General features: G+C 46.0%; 2 protein-coding genes across 2 annotated transcripts in view; both read left to right on the plus strand.

Moving 5' to 3' along the window:
- LOC311109308 (uncharacterized protein) overlaps positions 1–19,783 on the plus strand; it is a 98,877-nt gene that overhangs the window by 61,481 nt on the left and 17,613 nt on the right. The window contains exons 6-7 of the mRNA XM_084152141.1: positions 17,376–18,823; positions 19,403–19,630. Coding sequence (XP_084008267.1) covers positions 17,376–18,823; positions 19,403–19,630 — 1,676 coding nt within the window. The remainder of the gene's footprint in view (positions 1–17,375; positions 18,824–19,402; positions 19,631–19,783) is intronic.
- On the plus strand, positions 980–2,176 carry LOC311109201 (uncharacterized protein; the record flags this gene model as incomplete). The annotated part of the gene is made up of 1 exon (XM_084152050.1): positions 980–2,176. One exon carries the CDS (start codon positions 980–982, stop codon positions 2,174–2,176), a length of 1,197 nt encoding a protein of 398 aa, XP_084008176.1.

A 19,783-nucleotide genomic window follows, 5' to 3' on the forward strand; every position in this document is an offset into this window, starting at 1 on the left:
GTAGAAAGGGAGAGGGGGAGAGGAGGGTAGAAAGGGAGAGGGGGGTAGAAAGGGAGAGGGGGTAGAAAGGGAGAGGGGGAGAGGGGGGTAGAAAGGGAGAGGGGGAGAGGGGGGTAGAAAGGGAGAGGGGGAGAGGAGGGTAGAAAGGGAGAGGGGGGTAGAAAGGGAGAGGGGGAGAGGGGGTAGAAAGGGAGAGGGGGAGAGGGGGGTAGAAAGGGAGAGGGGGAGAGGGGTGTAGAAAGGGAGAGGGGTGTAGAAAGGGAGAGGGGTGTAGAAAGGGAGAGGGGGTAGAAAGGGAGAGGGGGTAGAAAGAGAGAGGGGGGTAGAGGGGGGTAGAAAGGGAGAGGGGGGCGAGGGGGGTAGAAAGGGAGAGGGGGGTAGAAAGGGAGAGGGGGTAGAGGGGGGTAGAAAGGGAGAGGGGGGTAGAAAGGGAGAGGGGGTAGAAAGGGGGAGGGGGAGAGGGGGGTAGAAAGGGAGAGGGGGCGAGGGGGGTAGAAAGGGAGAGGGGGGTAGAAAGGGAAAGCGTGGAAAGAAAGATAAAAAAAGAGAGGAGGGGGATGTACGCTCCATACGGGGAGGGAGTTGTGAGTCGGCAGCAACCAATGAGCCGCCACACTGTAGTCACATGACCAATAGCCATGCAAAAGGCTGTCAGTGAGGGATAGAGAGAGAGAGAGAGAGGGAGGCGAGGAGGGAGGGAAAGAGAGAGAGAGGAGAGAGAGAGAGGGAAAGGGCAGCACATCCAGTTTACAGTCTCAGTCTCCTCTTCTTCTTGGTGGATTGAGAGCGAAGAAGCACACAGAGAGCGAGGCTCCACCACACACACACACATGCTGGCTCTCATCACTGGCACTATCGCAGCCCAGACAGACCCCACCTGTGCATCCTAACCAGGAGGAACAACAGACCCACAGAGGAAAGGGAACAAAGAGAGGACAAAGAATCGAAGCCTGAGGAAGAAAGAAAGACGAGGGAAAGTATGTCTTCTGTCTCCAACCAGCAGCCTGGCTCTCCGTTTTCGGAGTACAGCGAGCTGTGTAAGGTCCCCTCCATGGCCCCCGACGCAGCCCCCCAGGCCTGGGACTGGCAGCATGGAGACATGGGGCCCCCCAGGAGCTTCGGAGGGGCCACAGGACTCACCGACGAGGACAAGCTGTGCTTCTTTGACCCTCCAGCAGGCGGTGGCATGGATGCGGATCTCAAGGTACACGGCAGGGGGGGCTTTCAGGGGTTAGGTAGTGCCGGGGAGAGCCCAGAAAGCCCAGTGTCTTCCTCCCCCTCCCCGCTGGGCTGTGGGAACAACAGTGTCCTACTGCCCCCCGTACCTGGTTCCCCAGCCAGACACATGGACCTATCCTCACCCTCTAGCTCACTAAAACCAGGCCCAGACAGCACCGGCGCGTGGAACCCCGAGACCCTTCCACCCCAGAATACTGCCGCCCCTAATTACTGTGTCATTGGGGTTGTTAATGACAACTACCTGGAGAGGGAGGACGAGGACAGCGAGTCAGCATTAGGTGGCCGTCAAATGGCTGAGGAAGAGGAGGAGAGCGAGGAGGAAGAGGAGGAGGAGGAAGAGGTGAAACTTGAGCCGTGTTTCATGGGGCGTGCTGAACAGCAGCGGAAGGCCATGCGGCGGGCCATGTCTGAGTGTTCCCACCTCTCAGTACCCTCTAGCCTGGAGCTGCCTGACCATTACCCTGGTGCTGGGCTGGACGAGTTGTCATCGCCCATGGGCGGCCCGCGCCGCTCCCCCCACTCCACCATGAAGCGCTCACTGACGGTTGCAGACGACCAGGCGCCCCCCACCCTGTCCGCTGCAGGCGCCACCCGCTCCGATCTAAGGCAGGACCAGGACCCCACCCTACACCTCTTGCCTTTCCCCACAATGAGAGACTGTGGGGGCACCTCGCCTCTCTCACCTCTAGAGGGCATCGTGGAGGGGATGGGGGCAGACAAGGAGCAGGATGTGCTGCTGCCTGTACCCTTCAGTAGCCAGGCCTTCACCGGGACAGGCACCGGCCTGGGCATGGACACAAACTCGGTCACCGGCTTTGGCGCCAGTAAGGGTAGCAATCTAGGCACCGGCTTTGGAGCGGGTATGGGAACCAACCTTGGTACCGGCTTTGGTGAAAGCATGGGTACCAACCCGTTCACCACATTGGAGGGTAGGTAATGGTGATGCTATCTGGCCTCTACTAGTGCAGCCTGCGGGACACTGCAGATTGCAGATGGCCCGGATTGTGTGTAGAGCCCGACCCGATAAATCGGTTGACCGATTATTATCAGCCGATATTAGCATTTCACATAAATAGTTGTATCGGTCTTTATTCTACCGATAAATCACCGATTATAATATACATAGAATGATAAATACGTCTGCTAATTTACGTTTTTTAATTCAGCCCTTCTTGTTTATTAGTGTGCTTGTAGTGTTTCAGCGCAGACTCTTCTGGATTCTTACCCACTGCCTTAGATAGACACATCTTTAAGTTGTACCTAACAAGGTAAAACTGAACAGGTGTTTTGTATTTGCTTTCGTATTTATAGAGAATATAGTTGCATGTTGGTGGTTATCATGTAAACCAGAAATAAAATGTACTTAAATAATGTTAATTGTAATATTTAGTTAAGAAATCATCATTTAGAGGATCTGTTAATTCTTTGGAGCATAATTTGTGTTCGAAAGGTTTGTTTTTCATTCCACCTTTTAAAGAAACATTCATTAAAAACGAATCGATTAATTAATCATTAAAACTATCGGCACATATATCCGTAATCGGTGACTTTTGCCTCACTAAAATCAGTATCGGACCCAAAAATCCTATATCGGTCGGGCTCTAATTATGTGTAAGGGGGGAGATGTTGCATCACTGTCTGATTCACAACTGAGCTGCTACCACCGGTCTGAGATGCTACCACCGGTCTGAGCTGCTACCACCGGTCTGAGGGGCTACCACCGGTCTGAGGGGCTACCACCGGTCTGAGCTGCTACCACCGGTCTGAGGGGCCAGTCAAGTAGTATGAGGAGAAAGGGGAGGCGGGGAAAGGAGAGGAGGAAAGGAGAGAGGAAGGAAGAGAAGGGAGAGTACAGTCTCAGGGGGGTGGTATAGTAGTAATTCATGACGTAGTACTGTATATACCCAGTGATGCCTTGTGTTTGTTTAGTGTGCAAGTTTATGTGCAGTTAGTGTGTACTTGTCACTGTGATTCAAAGCATTGCTAAGCGTGGTGCATGTTGACGTACTGTAGGCGACTGTCAGCAGACTGTGGGAATGTGGGACTGGGTCATGCTGCCGACGTAGCTCATTACCACAGACCAGAGCCCAAAGCTGCACCAGACGCATGGCCTGTCTCTCTTTCTCTTTCTCTTTCTCTGTCTCTGTCTCTGTCTCTGTTTCTGTTTCTCTCTCTCTCTCTCTCTCTCTCTCTCTCTCTCTCTCTCTCTCTCTCTCTCTCTCTCTCTCTCTCTCTCTCACTCAACGCTTTATCTCTCTCTCTCCACGTTGTCTTACACCACTGTGAACGACACGCTCATTAGTCCCCTTAGAAAAGTGGGGCATAGGCAGAGCCAAGATGGCTGACTGGCCGCGGTCACATCCCATAACTCCTGCCCTTTAGCCGAACGGGGTCACTGGAGATGTAAACCTAGAACCACAACGCTTCTGTTCTTGCACTTGTCACTTTCAATGACCGCCGCTCATTCTCTCTCTACGTGTGTCAGCAATCTGCCTTGTGGACGCTGGAGCATTAAAAGGCCAGCCTCCTTTATTTTTTTGAATCGTACGATATCGGAAAGCTCAGAATGAGAGCGCTTGTCAACTGGCCAGAGGACTGTGTGCAGGTGTGTTACTGTCTGTGAGTGTGCACTGGCTTGACAAGGCCATTCAAAGGCAGTTTGCACGCATACAGTATTCATGTGGCGCATGCACATTCATGAATTCACACACATGCTGGCCGGCTAGCTCTGTTCAGGCATTCACCTTGGCTCCCCAACGGCAGTGTGGGGAATACCGATTAGCAGATTTGCGAGGGAGAGAGCAAAACAAGTGTCTGACCCAGTCGAAGCATCTGCCTAGATATATTTTTACTGCCTCCCTTGGTTCCATCTCTCTCTCTCTCTCTCTCTCTCTCTCTCTCTCTCTCTCTCTCTCTCTCTCTCTCTGTGTCTCTCTCTCTGTGTCTCTCTCTCTCTCTGTGTCTCTCTCTCTGTGTCTCTCTCTCTCTCTCTCTCTCTCTCTCTCTGTGTCTCTCTCTCTCTCTCTCTCTCTCGCTCTCTCTCTCTCTCTCTCTCTCTGTCTCTCTGTCTCTCTCTCTCTCTCTCTCTCTCTCTCTCTCTGTCTCTCTCTCTCTCTCTCTCTCTGTCTCTCTCTCTCTCTCTCTCTCTCTCTCTCTCTCTCTCTCTCTCTCTCTCTCTCTCTCTCTCTCTCTCTCTCCCCCCCCCTGTTTGGAGAGAGATATTAGGAGATGAGGCTGGAGGGGAGACACAGGAACACAAACAAGCTCCAGTCATTTTACATTCTGCTGTCGCTTTGAATTATTCCAGTGTCTTTCTTCATGGTTTGGAGTCATACTGGGATGTTTCCCCCCAGAATGAAGCAGATAATTGTCAGATAGTGTTGCACTCATTATATTCTACTAAACAGAATAATGACTGTGTCTTGTAATGTGTTAGGGAGTGCTCTGTAGTAATGGTGCAAGGCTTTTTTGTGTGGATGTGTTTTTGTACACGCTCCTGTTTTTCTTTTTGGGGTCGTGTGTGTGTGTGTGTGTGTGTGTGTGTGTGTGTGTGCCAGTGTTAATTTCGTCAACAAAAATAGTGACTAAAATATTAGTCACACCTATTTTTCAGCGGCAATTGACGAGACTATAACTGACTAAATAGACCCAGAAAAAAACTATTACTAATGGAAAATGATTTTTCATTTCAGTTGACGAAAACGAGACGAGACTATATTATCTCTGTGACTAAAATCTGACTACTAAGTGGACTGAACAATAATTTTGGGAGAGATTGAGAGCTTTTCAGTGATAAGCACAATTAATATTAGCAGCACAGATGTGCAGCGCAGTTCTGTTCAGCAGTGGGAAGGACGCGCCACACCTGGAACACCCAGCCTAGCCTACATCACCTGGAACACCCAGCCTAGCCTACATCACCTGGAACACCCAGCCTAGCCTACATCACCTGGAACACCCAGCCTAGCCTACATCACCTGGAACACCCAGCCTAGCCTACATCACCTGGAACACCCAGCCTAGCCTACATCAGCTGGAACACCCAGCCTAGCCTACATCACCTGGAACACCCAGCCTAGCCTACATCACCTGGAACACCCAGCCTAGCCTACATCAGCTGGAACACCCAGCCTAGCCTACATCACCTGGAACACCCAGCCTAGCCTACATCAGCTGGAACACCCAGCCTAGCCTACATCACCTGGAACACCCAGCCTAGCCTACATCACCTGGAACACCCAGCCTACATCACCTGGAACACCCAGCCTAGCCTACATCAGCTGGTGAGCTGTGGGGGAGCAAGCGATGAGTGTGGGCAGAAAGGATCCGCCTCCGGCTCCACCTCCGATTATACACATCGCGCAGGCGACTCTGTAGCTAACCAGTCACCACCAGCCTTCTAGTTAGATACCATGTGCCTGGTTAAGAAACACGAGCTGCTTTACGAAATTAAATACAATAGCAGCGTTGAGTTTAATAGTGAAACAACAGTCTAGCTATGTTTTTCTCTCCCTTGAGTAGAAAAGTTTATGAATTTGTAGTGTCGCTCAACCCTCACACTTTCCCCACTGCGTTTCATAGCCAGGTTCTGTAGCCAACATACTAGCCAAGTCTCCCTCTTTTCCTCAGAGAAACGATTCAAAATATATGACCCATAATACTGTTTTTTTTTCTTTCTGTCGTGCATTGGTGGGGCCGCATTTTACATTAATAAAGCGTATCGGACCGGACCATTAACAATTTCTTTAGGCTACACCTTGTTCAGTCATTTTACCTCATTAGCTGACTGTAGCTAACAACCTGGGGGCGCATTCAGCAGGACGCAATGAACGTTCAGATAGAAATATGCTTTGTAGAACAAACATCCCTCTTTAACATGTTGAATAAGGAACAACTTTAGCTCTATTCAGGGGATTTCTATCTGCAACGTTCGAGAACGTTTTTCAACTGAACGTGGCCCTGGTAACATTACCAGTAGCCTATATGCAAACACTGGTAATATTTTTTATTTAACATTTATTTAACTAGGCAAGTCAGTTAAGAACAAATTCTTATTTACAATGACGGCCTACACCGGCCAAACCCGGACGACACTGGGCCAATTGTGCGCTGCCCTGTTGGACTCCCAATCACGGCCGGTTGTGATACAGCCTAGAATCGAACCAGGAGGTCTGTAGTGATGCCTCGAGCACTGAGATGCAGTGCCTTAGACCGCTGCGCCACTAGTATTACCAGTAGTCTATATGTAAACACTGGTAACATTACCAGTAGCCTATACAGTGAGGGGAAAAAAGTATTTGATCCCCTGCTGATTTTGTACGTTTGCCCACTGACAAAGAAAGGATCAGTCTATAATTTTAATGGTAGGTATATTTGAACAGTGAGAGACAGAATGACAACAAAAAAATCCAGGAAAACGCATGTCAAAAATGTTATAAATTGATATGCATTTTAATGAGGGAAATAAGTATTTGACCCCCTCTCAATCAGACAGATTTCTGGCTCCCAGGTGTCTTTTATACAGGTAACGAGCTGAGATTAGGAGCACACTCTTAAAGGGAGTGCTCCTAATCTCCATTTTTTTTGCCAGTATAAAAGACACCTGTCCACAGAAGCAATCAATCAATCAGATTCCAAACTCTCCACCATGGCCAAGATCAAAGAGCTCTCCAAGGATGTCAGGGCCAAGATTGTAGACCTACACAAGGCTGGAATGGGCTACAAGACCATCGCCAAGCAGCTTGGTGAGAAGCTGACAACAGTTGGTGCGATTATTCGCAAATGGAAGAAACACAAAATAACTGTCAATCTCCCTCGGCCTGGGGCTCCATGCAAGATCTCACCTCGTGGAGTTGCAATGATCATGAGAACGGTGAGGAATCAGCCCAGAACTACACGGGAGGATCTTGTCAATGATCTCAAGGCAGCTGGGACCATAGTCACCAAGAAAACAATTGGTAACACACTACGCCGTGAAGGACTGAAATCCTGCAGCGCCCGCAAGGTCCCCCTGCTCAAGAAAGCATATATATACAGGGCCGTCTGAAGTTTGCCAATGAACATCTGAATGATTCAGAGGAGAACTGGGTGAAAGTGTTGTGGTCAGATGAGACCAAAATCGAGCTCTTTGGCATCAACTCAACTCGCCGTGTTTGGAAGAGGAGGAATGCTGCCTATGACCCCAAGAACACCATCCCCACCGTCAAACATGGAGGTGGAAACATTATGCTTTGGGGGTGTTGTTCTGCTAAGGGGACAGGACAACTTCACCGCATCAAAGGGACAATGGACGGGGCCATGTACCGTCAAATCTTGGGTGAGAACCTCCTTCCCTCAGCCAGGGCATTGAAAATGGTTTGTGGATGGGTATTCCAGCATGACAATGACCCAAAACACACAGCCAAGGCAACAAAGGAGTGGCTCAAGAAGAAGCACATTAAGGTCCTGGAGTGGCCTAGCCAGTCTCCAGACCTTAATCCAATAGAAAATCTGTGGAGGGAGCTGAAGGTTCGAGTTGCCAAACGTCAGCCTTGAAATCTTAATGACTTGGAGAAGATCTGCAAAGAGGAGTGGGACAAAATCCCTCCTGAGATGTGTGCAAACTTGGTGGCCAACTACAAGAAATGTCTGACTTCTGTGATTGCCAACAAGGGTTTTGCCACCAAGTACTAAGTCATGTTTTGCAGAGGGGTCAAATACTTATTTCCCTCATTAAAATGCAAATCAATTTATAACATTTTTGACATGTGTTTTTCTGGATTTTTGTTGTTGTTATTCTGTCTGTTCAAATAAACCTACCATTAAAATTATAGACTGATCATGTCTTTGTCAGTGGGCAAACGTACAAAATCAGCAGTGGATCAAATACTTTATTCCCTCACTGTATGTAAACACTGGTAACATTACCAGTAGTCTATATGTAAACACTGGTAACATTACCAGTAGTCTATATGTAAACACTGGTAACATTACCAGTAGTCTATATGTAAACACTGGTAACATTACCAGTAGTCTATATGTAAACACTGGTAACATTACCAGTAGCCTATATGTAAACACTGGTAACATTACCAGTAGTCTATATGTAAACACTGGTAACATTACCAGTAGCCTATATGCAAACACTGGTAACATTACCAGTAGTCTATATGTAAACACTGGTAACATTACCAGTAGCCTATATGTAAACACTGGTAACATTACCAGTAGCCTATATGTAAACACTGATAACATTACCAGTAGCCTATATGTAAACACTGGTAACATTACCAGTAGCCTATATGTAAACACTGGTAACATTACCAGTAGCCTATAAGTAAACACTGGTAACATTACCAGTAGCCTATATGTAAACACTGGTAACATTACCAGTAGCCTATATGTAAACACTGGTAACATTACCAGTAGCCTATATGTAAACACTGGTAACATTACCAGTAGCCTATATGTAAACACTGGTAACATTACCAGTAGCCTATATGTAAACACTGGTAACATTACCAGTAGCCTATATGTAAACACTGGTAACAATACCAGTAGTCTATATGTAAACACTGGTAACATTACCAGTAGTCTATATGTAAACACTGGTAACATTACCAGTAGCCTATATGCAAACACTGGTAACATTACCAGTAGTCTATATGTAAACACTGGTAACATTACCAGTAGCCTATATGTAAACACTGGTAACATTACCAGTAGCCTATATGTAAACACTGGTAACATTACCAGTAGCCTATATGTAAACACTGGTAACATTACCAGTAGCCTATATGTAAACACTGGTAACATTACCAGTAGCCTATATGTAAACACTGGTAACATTACCAGTAGCCTATATGTAATCACTGGTAACATTACCAGTAGTCTATATGTAAACACTGGTAACATTACCAGTAGCCTATATGTAAACACTGGTAACATTACCAGTAGCCTATATGTAAACACTGATAACATTACCAGTAGCCTATATGTAAACACTGGTAACATTACCAGTAGCCTATATGTAAACACTGGTAACATTACCAGTAGCCTATATGTAAACACTGGTAACATTACCAGTAGTCTATATGTAAACACTGGTAACATTACCAGTAGCCTATATGTAAACACTGGTTTACCAGTAGCCTATATGTAAACACTGGTAACATTATCAGTAGCCTATATGTAAACACTGGTAACATTACCTGTAGCCTGTATGCAAACACTACAAGTTTGGCATGCCTGTAACGTAAAAAAATGTGGAAAAAGTGAAGAGGTCTGAATACTTTCCGAATGCACTGTAATATCAACACTTTCCTGACCTCTGTCACATAGTAGATTAGAAAAGTCCTATGCAATGACCTGTCTTGCAGTCAAGGCTGCGGTGCAGTAATTGTGCTGTGTGTGTGTCATATCTATGTAGGGGGAATTAGGAATTTACATGGCCAGATAATTATTATATATACAGTGGGGAGAACAAGTATTTGATACACTGCCGATTTTGCAGGTTTTCCTACTTACAAAGCATGTAGAGGTCTGCAATTTTTATCATAGGTACACTTCAACTGTGAGAGACGGAATCTAAAACAAAAATCCAGAAAATCACATTGTATGATTTTTAAGTAATTCATTTGCATTTTATTGTATGACATAAGTATTTGATCACCTACCAACCAGTTAGAATTCCGGCTCTCACAGACCTGTTAGTTTTTCTTTAAGAAGCCCTCCTGTTCTCCACTCATTACCTGTATTAACTGCACCTGTTTGAACTCGTTGCCTGTATAAAAGACACCTGTCCACACACTCAATCAAACAGACTCCAACCTCTCCACAATGGCCAAGACCAGAGAGCTGTGTAAGGACATCAGGGATACAATTGTAGACCTGCACAAGGCTGGGATGGACTTCAGGTCAATAGGCAAGCAGCTTGGTGAGAAGGCAACAACTGTTGGCGCAATTGTTAGAAAATGGAAGAAGTTCAAGATGACGGTCAATCATCCTCGGTCTGGGGCTCCATGCAAGATCTCACCTCGTGGGGCATCAATGATCATGAGGAAGGTCAGGGATCAGCCCAGAACTACACGGCAGGACCTGGTCAATGACCTGAAGAGAGCTGGGACCACAGTCTCAAAGAAAACCATTAGAAACACACTACGCCATCATGGATTAAAATCCTGCAGCGCACGCAAGGTCCCCCTGCTCAAGCCAGCGCATGTCCAGGCCCGTCTGAAGTTTACCAATGACCATCTGGATGATCCAGAGGAGGAATGGGAGAAGGTCATGTGGTCTGATGAGACAAAAATAGAGCTTTTTGGTCTAAACTCCACTCGCTGTGTTTGGAGGAAGAAGAAGGATGAGTACAACCCCAATAACATCATCCCAACCGTGAAGCATGGAGGTGGAAACATCATTCTTTGGCGATGCTTTTCTGCAAAGGGGACAGGACGACTGCACCGTATTGAGGGGAGGATGGATGGGGCCATGTATCGCGAGATCTTGGCCAACAACCTCCTTCCCTCAGTAAGAGCATTGAAGATGGGTCGTGGCTGGGTCTTCCAGCATGACAATGACCTGAAACACACAGCCAGGGCAACTAAGGAGTGGCTCCGTAAGAAGCATCTCAAGATCCTGGAGTGGCCTAGCCAGTCTCCAGACCTGAACCCAATAGAAAATATTTGGAGGGAGCTGAAAGTCCGTATTGCCCAGCGACAGCCCCGAAACCTGAAGGATCTGGAGAAGGTCTGTATGGAGTGGGCCAAAATCCCTGCTGCAGTGTGTGTGCAAACCTGGTCAAGACCTTCAGGAAACATATGATCTCTGTAATTGCAAACAAAGGTTTCTGTACCAAATATTAAGTTCTGCTTTTCTGATGTATCAAATACTTATGTCATACAATAAAATGCAAATTAATTACTTAAAAATCATACAATGTTATTTTCTGGATTTTTGTATACCTATGATAAAAATTACAGACCTCTACATGCTTTGTAAGTAGGAAAACCTGCAAAATCGGCAGTGTATCAAATACTTGTTCTCCCCACTGTATATATATATATATTCTTATATACAGTACCAGTGAAAAGTTTGGACACACCTACTCATTCAAGGTTTTTTCTTTATTTTTACTATTTTCTACATTGTAGAATAATAGTGAAGACATCAAAACTATGAAATAACACATATGGAATCATGTAGTAACCAAAAAAGTGTTAAACAAATCAAAATATATTTTATATTTGAGATTCTTCAAAGTAGCCACCCTTTGCCGTGATGACAGCTTTGTACACACTTGGCATTCTCTCAACCAGCTTCACCTGGAATGCTTTTCCAACAGTCTTGAAGGAGTTCCCACATATGCCGAGCACTTGTTGGCTGCTTTTCCTTCACTCTGCGGTCCAACTCATCCCAAACCATCTCAAATAGGTTGATGTCGGGTGCAGTAATTGTGCTGTGTGTGTGTGTCAGAGAGAGAAATAACTCCAATCCAGAGGGCAGAAGATCAAGTCAGTCAGGGTTCCCCAACTGGCGGCCCGCGAGCTGAATTTGGGCCTCGGGTGGTTTTATTTGGCCCCTCGAGTTTTCTGAGCAAAAAATTATAATTGTTGGACCTAAAAGACTGTAAAAACACCAGCCAATCAGCACCAAGTGATTTTAATTTTGGAAATCTGTTCCAAAGTTTTCCCACGCATAATAGAGAGATATATGTGATCGTATATAAATGTATGCAAGGTTTGAAAGGATTATGTTTTAGTCAAACATTATATCTGTTTGGGCATTGTTGCGATCAATTTGCAGTCTACACATTTTTTTGTAATTATGTTCCGGCCCCCTGACCGCTCAAGAGAAAATAGTCTCGCGGCTGAATCTAGTTGATGATCCCTGCAGTAAGTGTTGCCATGATGAATGTGGATCATCCTTGTGTGTGTATGTCAAGTGCCATGCCAGTATACAGTATATAGTAGGTGATGCCTAAGTCCTTCCAAAAGCTGCCTGTCCAGCCTGACACCATATGGAATTACTTTTGATGAATTGCCTAGGTCTTTCATTTATTTCTGCCTTTTGAAGTTGCCTTGTTGAATACAAGCCTTTGTGGGGATTAGATCCACACTTGAGCCACACACACCAAATGAGCAGCTTAGCATGAACAATAAATTTTCCTTTCTTTGACAGCTGAATGCAATGAAACACCATGGCATCCACTCACACTAAATCACTCCAGACATTCTATGGGATGGACAGCAGCTTCTTTGATGTGTCACTGAGAAGGATCATTCCTTTGGTAGGCTTCCAGGTGAGCTGGAGGTGTAATGACTGTCTTTTAATGAGACTATGTTTGCTTTGAGGATTGATCTGAGGACCCAGAAATAAAACCCTAGAAAATATGTCTGTTGATATTGTTAATAGGTCGTTTTGAGTGTTAGTGTTGTAGCGGGTAGTCGAAGGATCCAAGTTTGGGTTTCCTCATAGTTACCATTGACATTTGCTGGTGACAAGTGAGGTTTCCTCATAGTTACCATTGACATTTGCTGGTGACAAGTGAGGTTTCCTCATAGTTACCATTGACATTTGCTGGTGACAAGTGAGGTTTCCTCATAGTTACCATTGACATTTGCTGGTGACAAGTGAGGTTTCCTCATAGTTACCATTGACATTTGCTGGTGACAAGTGAGGTTTCCTCATAGTTACCATTGACATTTGCTGGTGACAAGTGAGGTTTCCTCATAGTTACCATTGACATTTGCTGGTGACAAGTGAGGTTTCCTCATAGTTACCATTGACATTTGCTGGTGACAAGTGAGGTTTCCTCATCCGATGCAACTGTGGTACTTGAAGAAGCAATCCTGTCATGTTTTTTTTGAATCACCTCGTATAAAAAGAAACTCTTAATTACAAGGGTCAGAAAATGGATTCAATGCTGTTAATAGAGTTTGAGGTGTGTCCGTGCTAATGAAGAGGTGCAAATGACCTGACCCAGCAGATGAGCCTGAGGTGACTCCCACTGTGTTAGCTGGCTAACTGGAACAAGAGATGAGGGTGCCAGACGGCTGTCTGTAAGATTAGGATATATATAATGGCTTCACGGGTGACCGCCGCAATGTCATCGCATCTCCAGATAATGACTTCCCTCACAATGATATCAGCCTCATAGGCCCTATAGAGTGATGGATGATTCTAATCAGATGCTCTATTCATGATTTTATTAATGCCCTTCTACTGAAGGGTTTCAAAATGGCCACCTGTGTACGTTTTTTTAGCCTTGCTGCTCAGTAATGGGGAAGACTGAGACACAAAGCTGGTTGTTGGAGTGTGTTGGCTTCAGCGGCTTTATAGGTCCCAACGCTCTCGCAGTACTCCACATACCACCTTTGTTGGTATTCAGCGGCTAATCCATTGTTACCTGGTGAATATAGCGTGAAAATCCACCGTGCTAAAGCTTGCCACTGGCTTTCTCAGGCTGGGAAGGAGAGAGGGGGAGGGGGGGGGGGGTGAAAGGAGCACATTGGATATCAAATGTCTTCGCTAATTAAGGTATTGAGTTTATGTGTGATTTATGTCCATTAAAGCTCATCGTTGTTTGTGCTGTGGACTATAGAGATGAAGCCTCACCCTTCGTCTTATCGTGGGCGGCAGGTAGCCTAGCAGTTGGAGCGTTGGGCCAGTTACTGAAAGGTTGCTAGTTCAAATCCCCAAGCCGACAATGTGAAAAAAAAAGTCTGTGTCACATTTACAATATAATAACCGCTTGAAGTAGGACAAATATAAGCACCCACCAAGTTATTACTATATTATGTAGTCTGACTGGATTTGGGTCTTAATTATATTAGTCCACCTATTGGTTTCTCTGTTTTGCCTCTGTTCTCCTCCCGTCTTCTGAAGTGTGTGGAGCACCATACAGGGCTCTGTAAGGCGTCTGTGTTAGCAATGGGCTTTTCTGTCTGCTCAACGCTGCACTCCTCCCCCCCCTCCTCCTCCCCCCTCCACCCTCCCTCTACCCTCCCCCCTCCTCCCTCCCTCTACCCTCCCCCCTCCTCCACCCCCCCTCCACGATCCCCCACTTCAGACAGCCCCTTGCTCTCTAATCTCTCATATGGGTGCTTCGACAAAACAATTGGAAATGTATTACCAAAGGGGAATTAGGTCTGCAGTAATTGAAGTAGGGTCAGTGGTAAGTGGACCATCCTGCCTCCTCTCACACAAAGCAGTTGGGGTTTTCTCTGGCTGGTTATGCTGATGTGAGGGAGGTTTTGTTAGTGGAATCGCTAAAACACTGCTAAAGAGCCTTTTCAAAATGTCTCATTTCAGATCTCATAACAGTGTATGTAGCTAATAGACTTCAGTCATGTCATAGCATATCATGTGGTCCTCTGTAGCTCAGCTGGTAGAGCACGGCGCTTGTAACGCTAAGGTAGTGGGTTCGATCCCCGGGACCACCCATACACAAAAAAAAATGTGTGCGCGCATGACTGTAAGTCGCTTTGGATAAAAGCGTCTGCTAAATGGCATATTATATTATTATATTATAGCTTTAACAATCAATCCATGTAATTGACATGTATAATGGCCTGATGTACACAACCACATGAAAGAGCATTTAACTTAGAAACACAAGTGTATCCCTGCCTTTCTGTCACCTACTGGCAGTAACTATTGTTAGTCCTACAGCTAGAGCCTGAGGCATTGTGGGAACATTCGGGAACGTTAGGGTTCAGGGCCTGAGGCGTTGTGGGAACATTCGGGAAAGTTAGGGTTCAGGGCCTGAGGCGTTGTGGGAACATTAGGGAACGTTAGGGTTCAGGGCCTGAGGCGTTGTGGGAACATTAGGGAACGTTAGGGTTCAGGGCCTGAGGCGTTGTGGAAACATTCGGGAACGTTAGGGTTCAGGGCCTGAGGCGTTGTGGGAACATTAGGGAACGTTAGGGTTCAGGGCCTGAGGCGTTGTGGGAACATTAGGGAACGTTAGGGTTCAGGGCCTGAGGCGTTGTGGGAACATTAGGGAACGTTAGTGTTCAGGGCCTGAGGCGTTGTGGGAACATTAGGGAACGTTAGGGTTCAGGGCCTGAGGCGTTGTGGGAACATTAGGGAACGTTAGGGTTCAGGGCCTGAGGCGTTGTGGGAACATTAGGGAACGTTAGGGTTCAGGGCCTGAGGCGTTGTGGGAACGTTAGGCTGCAGAGCTTGTTTCAGCACGTCACAATGCTAATTAGGCTTTCTCTCATGTCTAGTTCTAGGTCTCTGGACTGTCATGTCTCAGTGTGTCCAGCCCAGGGTCTAGTGCAGAACAACAGACAGACCGGCCTGCCTGCCACACGCTCACGGCCATATTTTACTAGAAAACATTTGCAGTGACCAAAGGGTCTTTTAAAAACCACTGCCACTTTTTCCTTACTCAGAACACTTCAAAATACAGTATGGTTTGTAGAATGAAGGTGACACTATGTACTGCACTAGTGCAATATGTAGCCTAAATGAAATGGAAGTAGTTTTGTGTCTTCGTGTGTGCTGTATATGTGTAACTGCATAAGTGTGTGTTGGTGCATGCATACATGTTTTTGGAATTCAATAATTGTATGTGTGCATTTGTCTGTCTGTCTAGAAGTATGTCTCTCTGTCCATGACCATATTGAGAGATGGACCTTGAGAGATGGTCATGGTCATTGGTTGTGGTTTTGCCTCAGCTCTGCTGGTTGGTTTGATTGCCAGGGTCAATGGCCATCTCTAAATCGAGCTGAGCCCACAGGATAATTCCACTCCAGCCTTCCTGTGTGTCCCCACATTTAATTAGCCTGAGCTACTGTTGATTCATCTGATAATTGCATTATCAAAGATGATTCACTTGTTCAAACTTCAGCAGAGGTTGGTCTTTGCATGCCTTTGAGCATGCAATTTTGGGACCCATTTTTATATTTTTGATTGAACCTTTATTTAACTAGGCAAGTCAGTTAAGAACAAATTCTTATTTATAATGATGGCCTACCAAAAGGCAAAAGGCCTCCTGCGGGGACGGGGGCTGGGATTTAAAAAAAATATATAGGACAAAACACACATCACGACAAGAGAGACACCACAACACTACATAAAGAGAGACACCACAACACTACATAAAGAGAGACACCACAACACTACATAAAGAGAGACACCACAACACTACCTAAAGAGAGACACCACAACACTACCTAAAGAGAGACACCACAACACTACATAAAGAGAGACACCACAACACTACATAAAGAGAGACACCACAACACTACCTAAAGAGAGACACCACAACACTACATAAAGAGAGACACCACAACACTACATAAAGAGAGACACCACAACGCTACATAAAGAGAGACACCACAACACTACATAAAGAGAGACACCTCAACACTACATAAAGAGAGACACCACAATACTACCTAAAGAGAGACACCACAACACTAGATAAAGAGAGACACCACAACACTACATAAAGAGAGACACCACAACACTACATAGAGAGACACCACAACACTACATAAAGAGAGACACCACAACACCACATAAAGAGAGACACCACAACACCACATAAAGAGAGACACCACAACACTACATAAAGAGAGACACCACAACACCACATAAAGAGAGACACCACAACACCACATAAAGAGAGACACCACAACACTACATAAAGAGAGACACCACAACACCACATAAAGAGAGACACCACAACACCACATAAAGAGAGACACCACAACACTACATAAAGAGAGATCTAAAACAACAACATAGCATGGCAGCAACACATGACAACACAGCATGGTAGCAACACAACATGGCAGCAACACAACATGGTAGCAGCACAACATGGTAGCAGCACAACATGGTAGCAACACAACATGGTAGCAGCACAACATGGTAGCAGCACAAAACATGGTTCAAACATTAATAGCACAAAGGCAAGAAGGTAGAGACAACAATACATCACGCGAAGCAGCCACAGGTGTCAGTAAGAGTGTCCATGATTGAGTCCTGACTAAAGGATATTGTGTGGTGGTACTTGAGGTCGATCTTTGAGGTCAGCAAGGCATTTGGTTCTTTGTATTGATGATGACTTCATTCACATGATTGGTATGGTTCTAAAATATGGTGTTTGCTCTTTCTCTCTCTCTCTCTCTCTGTCTCTCTCACAGTCAAATCCGAGAAGATGGACAAACCAGAGAAAGAGGAGAATATGGACAACTTTGAGAAGTTGGACCAATTTCAGATGTTAGATAAGCTAGACAAAGTGGAGAAGAAGGATACGACTGCGAAGACTGAGGCGTCAGTGAAGGTGGAGTACACAGAACCACTGGACAAAGGAGAGAAGGTGGATCAAATGGACAAGGCAGAGAAAACAGAAAAGCTGGAGCCAACAGATAAGGCAGAAAAGACAGAAGAAGAAGAAGAAGAAGAAGAAGAAGAAGAAGAAGAAGAAGAAAAACCAGAGATGATGGATAAAATGGACAAGAAGACTGACAAGGTAGAGAAGATGGACAAGTTAGAGAAGACTGACAAGGTAGAGAAGATGGACAAGGTAGAGAAGACTGACAAGGTAGAGAAAATGGACAAGGTAGAGAAGACTGACAAGGTAGAGAAGACTGACAAGGTAGAGAAGACGGACAAGGTAGAGAAGACTGACAGGGTAGAGAAGACTGACAAGGTAGAGAAGACGGACAAGGTAGAGAAGACGGACAAGGTAGAGAAGACGGACAAGGTAGAGAAGACTGACAAGGTAGAGAAGACTGACAAGGTAGAGAAGACTGACAAGGTAGAGAAGACTGACAAGGTAGAGAAGACTGACAAGGTAGAGAAGACTGACAAGGTAGAGAAGACTGACAAGGTAGAGAAGATGGACAAGGTAGAGAAGACGGACAAGGTAGAGAAGACGGACAAGGTAGAGAAGACGGACAAGGTAGAGAAGACGGACAAGGTAGAGAAGACGGACAAGGTAGAGAAGATGGACAAGGTGCAAAAGACAGACAAAGAAGAAAAACCAGAGAAGATGGACAAGGACGAGAAGACTGGAAAGGTAGAGAAGGTGGACAAGGTGGAAAAGCCTGGGAAGACAGAACAGGAAGAAGTGGAGAAGGCACCAGAGAAACAGGAGACGTCGGTGAAGTCGAACACATTTGACCATATGGAAACACAGTCTGACAGGGAGAAGACAGACCATGTTGGAAAGGTAACAGTAACAGCTGAGAAAGAAACAGACAGAGCAGAGAAGCCCACAGACAAGGTGGAGGAAGAGAAGAAGCCAGAGAAAACAGACAAGGTGGTGGTGGAGGAGGAGAAGGAGGAGGAGAAAACAGACAAGGTGGAGGAAGAGAAGAAGCCAGAGAAAACAAACAAGGTGGTGGAGGAGGAGGAGAAGGAGGAGGAGAAAACAGACAAGGTGGAGGAGGAGAAGAAGAAGCCAGAGAAAACAGACAAGGTGGAGGAGCAGAAATCGGAGAAAAAAGAGCTGAAAAGTCCTGAGAGGAAAACGGACAAGATAGCAGAGATAGCTGATAAGGCCAAAAAAACTGCAAGTAAACCTTCGACCAATGGGAGCGGTGCCGCACCAAGCCGGGACCTGCCCAGTCCAGACAAGAAGACCAAGGTAGGCCAGAGTCGAGGTTTAAAGAGGAACATGATCAAATCATACATCATTCATGCTGCTGCTGCTTCTACTTTATTATCCGTACAGTAGTGAGATTGTAGTCCATTGAACTCACTTTCATTTAAGTAATATCAGTCATAACATTATTTTCAGAACAATGAAAATATTTTGTTCCTTGTTTTAGTGCAGATTTTAACTCGACTTCTTCATTGAGTGTTTGTTTTTATCAGGCACACAGTTCCATTTGTTGGTATTCTGTTGATTAAGGCTGCTTCTGTTGCTTTCTCCTGCTGCTGTTATCCTGCTGCTGTTATCCTGCTGCTGATATCCTGCTGCTGTTATCCTGCTGCTGATATAATGCTGCTGTTATCCTGCTGTTGATATCCTGCTGCTGTTATCATGCTGCTGTTATCCTGCTGCTGATATCCTGCTGCTGTTATCATGCTGCTGTTATCCTGCTGCTGTTATCCTGCTGCTGTTATCCTGCTGCTGATATCCTGTGTTTTGTTGTTTTCTTTCTCGCTTTCTTTTGTTCTTTCTGTTTCTCTCCATTTGTCTGGTGTGCCGTCCATCGCGCAGCCTGTCGCCGGGGCAACCAAACCGAGCGCTGCTAAGCCGCGGCCGAGTCCCCCTAAACGCCCCACCCCTTCCACCCCTTCCTCCACCTCAGCCAACCTTGGCAAAAAAACGCCCATGCCCAAGGCCCCCACCCCCACCGCTGGCCACAAGCGGCCCTTGTCCGCAGCCAGCCGCCCCGCGTCCGCAGCCACCACCTCCACCACTGCACCCTGTGAGGTCAAGCCCAAGGTGAGTGCCCCCTGCCCTGCTTTAGGGACAGCCGAAGTCCCCTCCACCTCAGATATCGGCACCTCCATACCCTACCACTGTGTGGTGTCGGTCTGTCTAGGGAAACTACTACCTACTTCTACTCTAGTAGCCTGTCTTTTTATCTCCTATTCA

This window comes from Coregonus lavaretus (assembly GCF_964263955.1).
Source record: "Coregonus lavaretus genome assembly, chromosome: 34".
In the NCBI taxonomy this organism is placed as follows: domain Eukaryota; kingdom Metazoa; phylum Chordata; class Actinopteri; order Salmoniformes; family Salmonidae; genus Coregonus; species Coregonus lavaretus.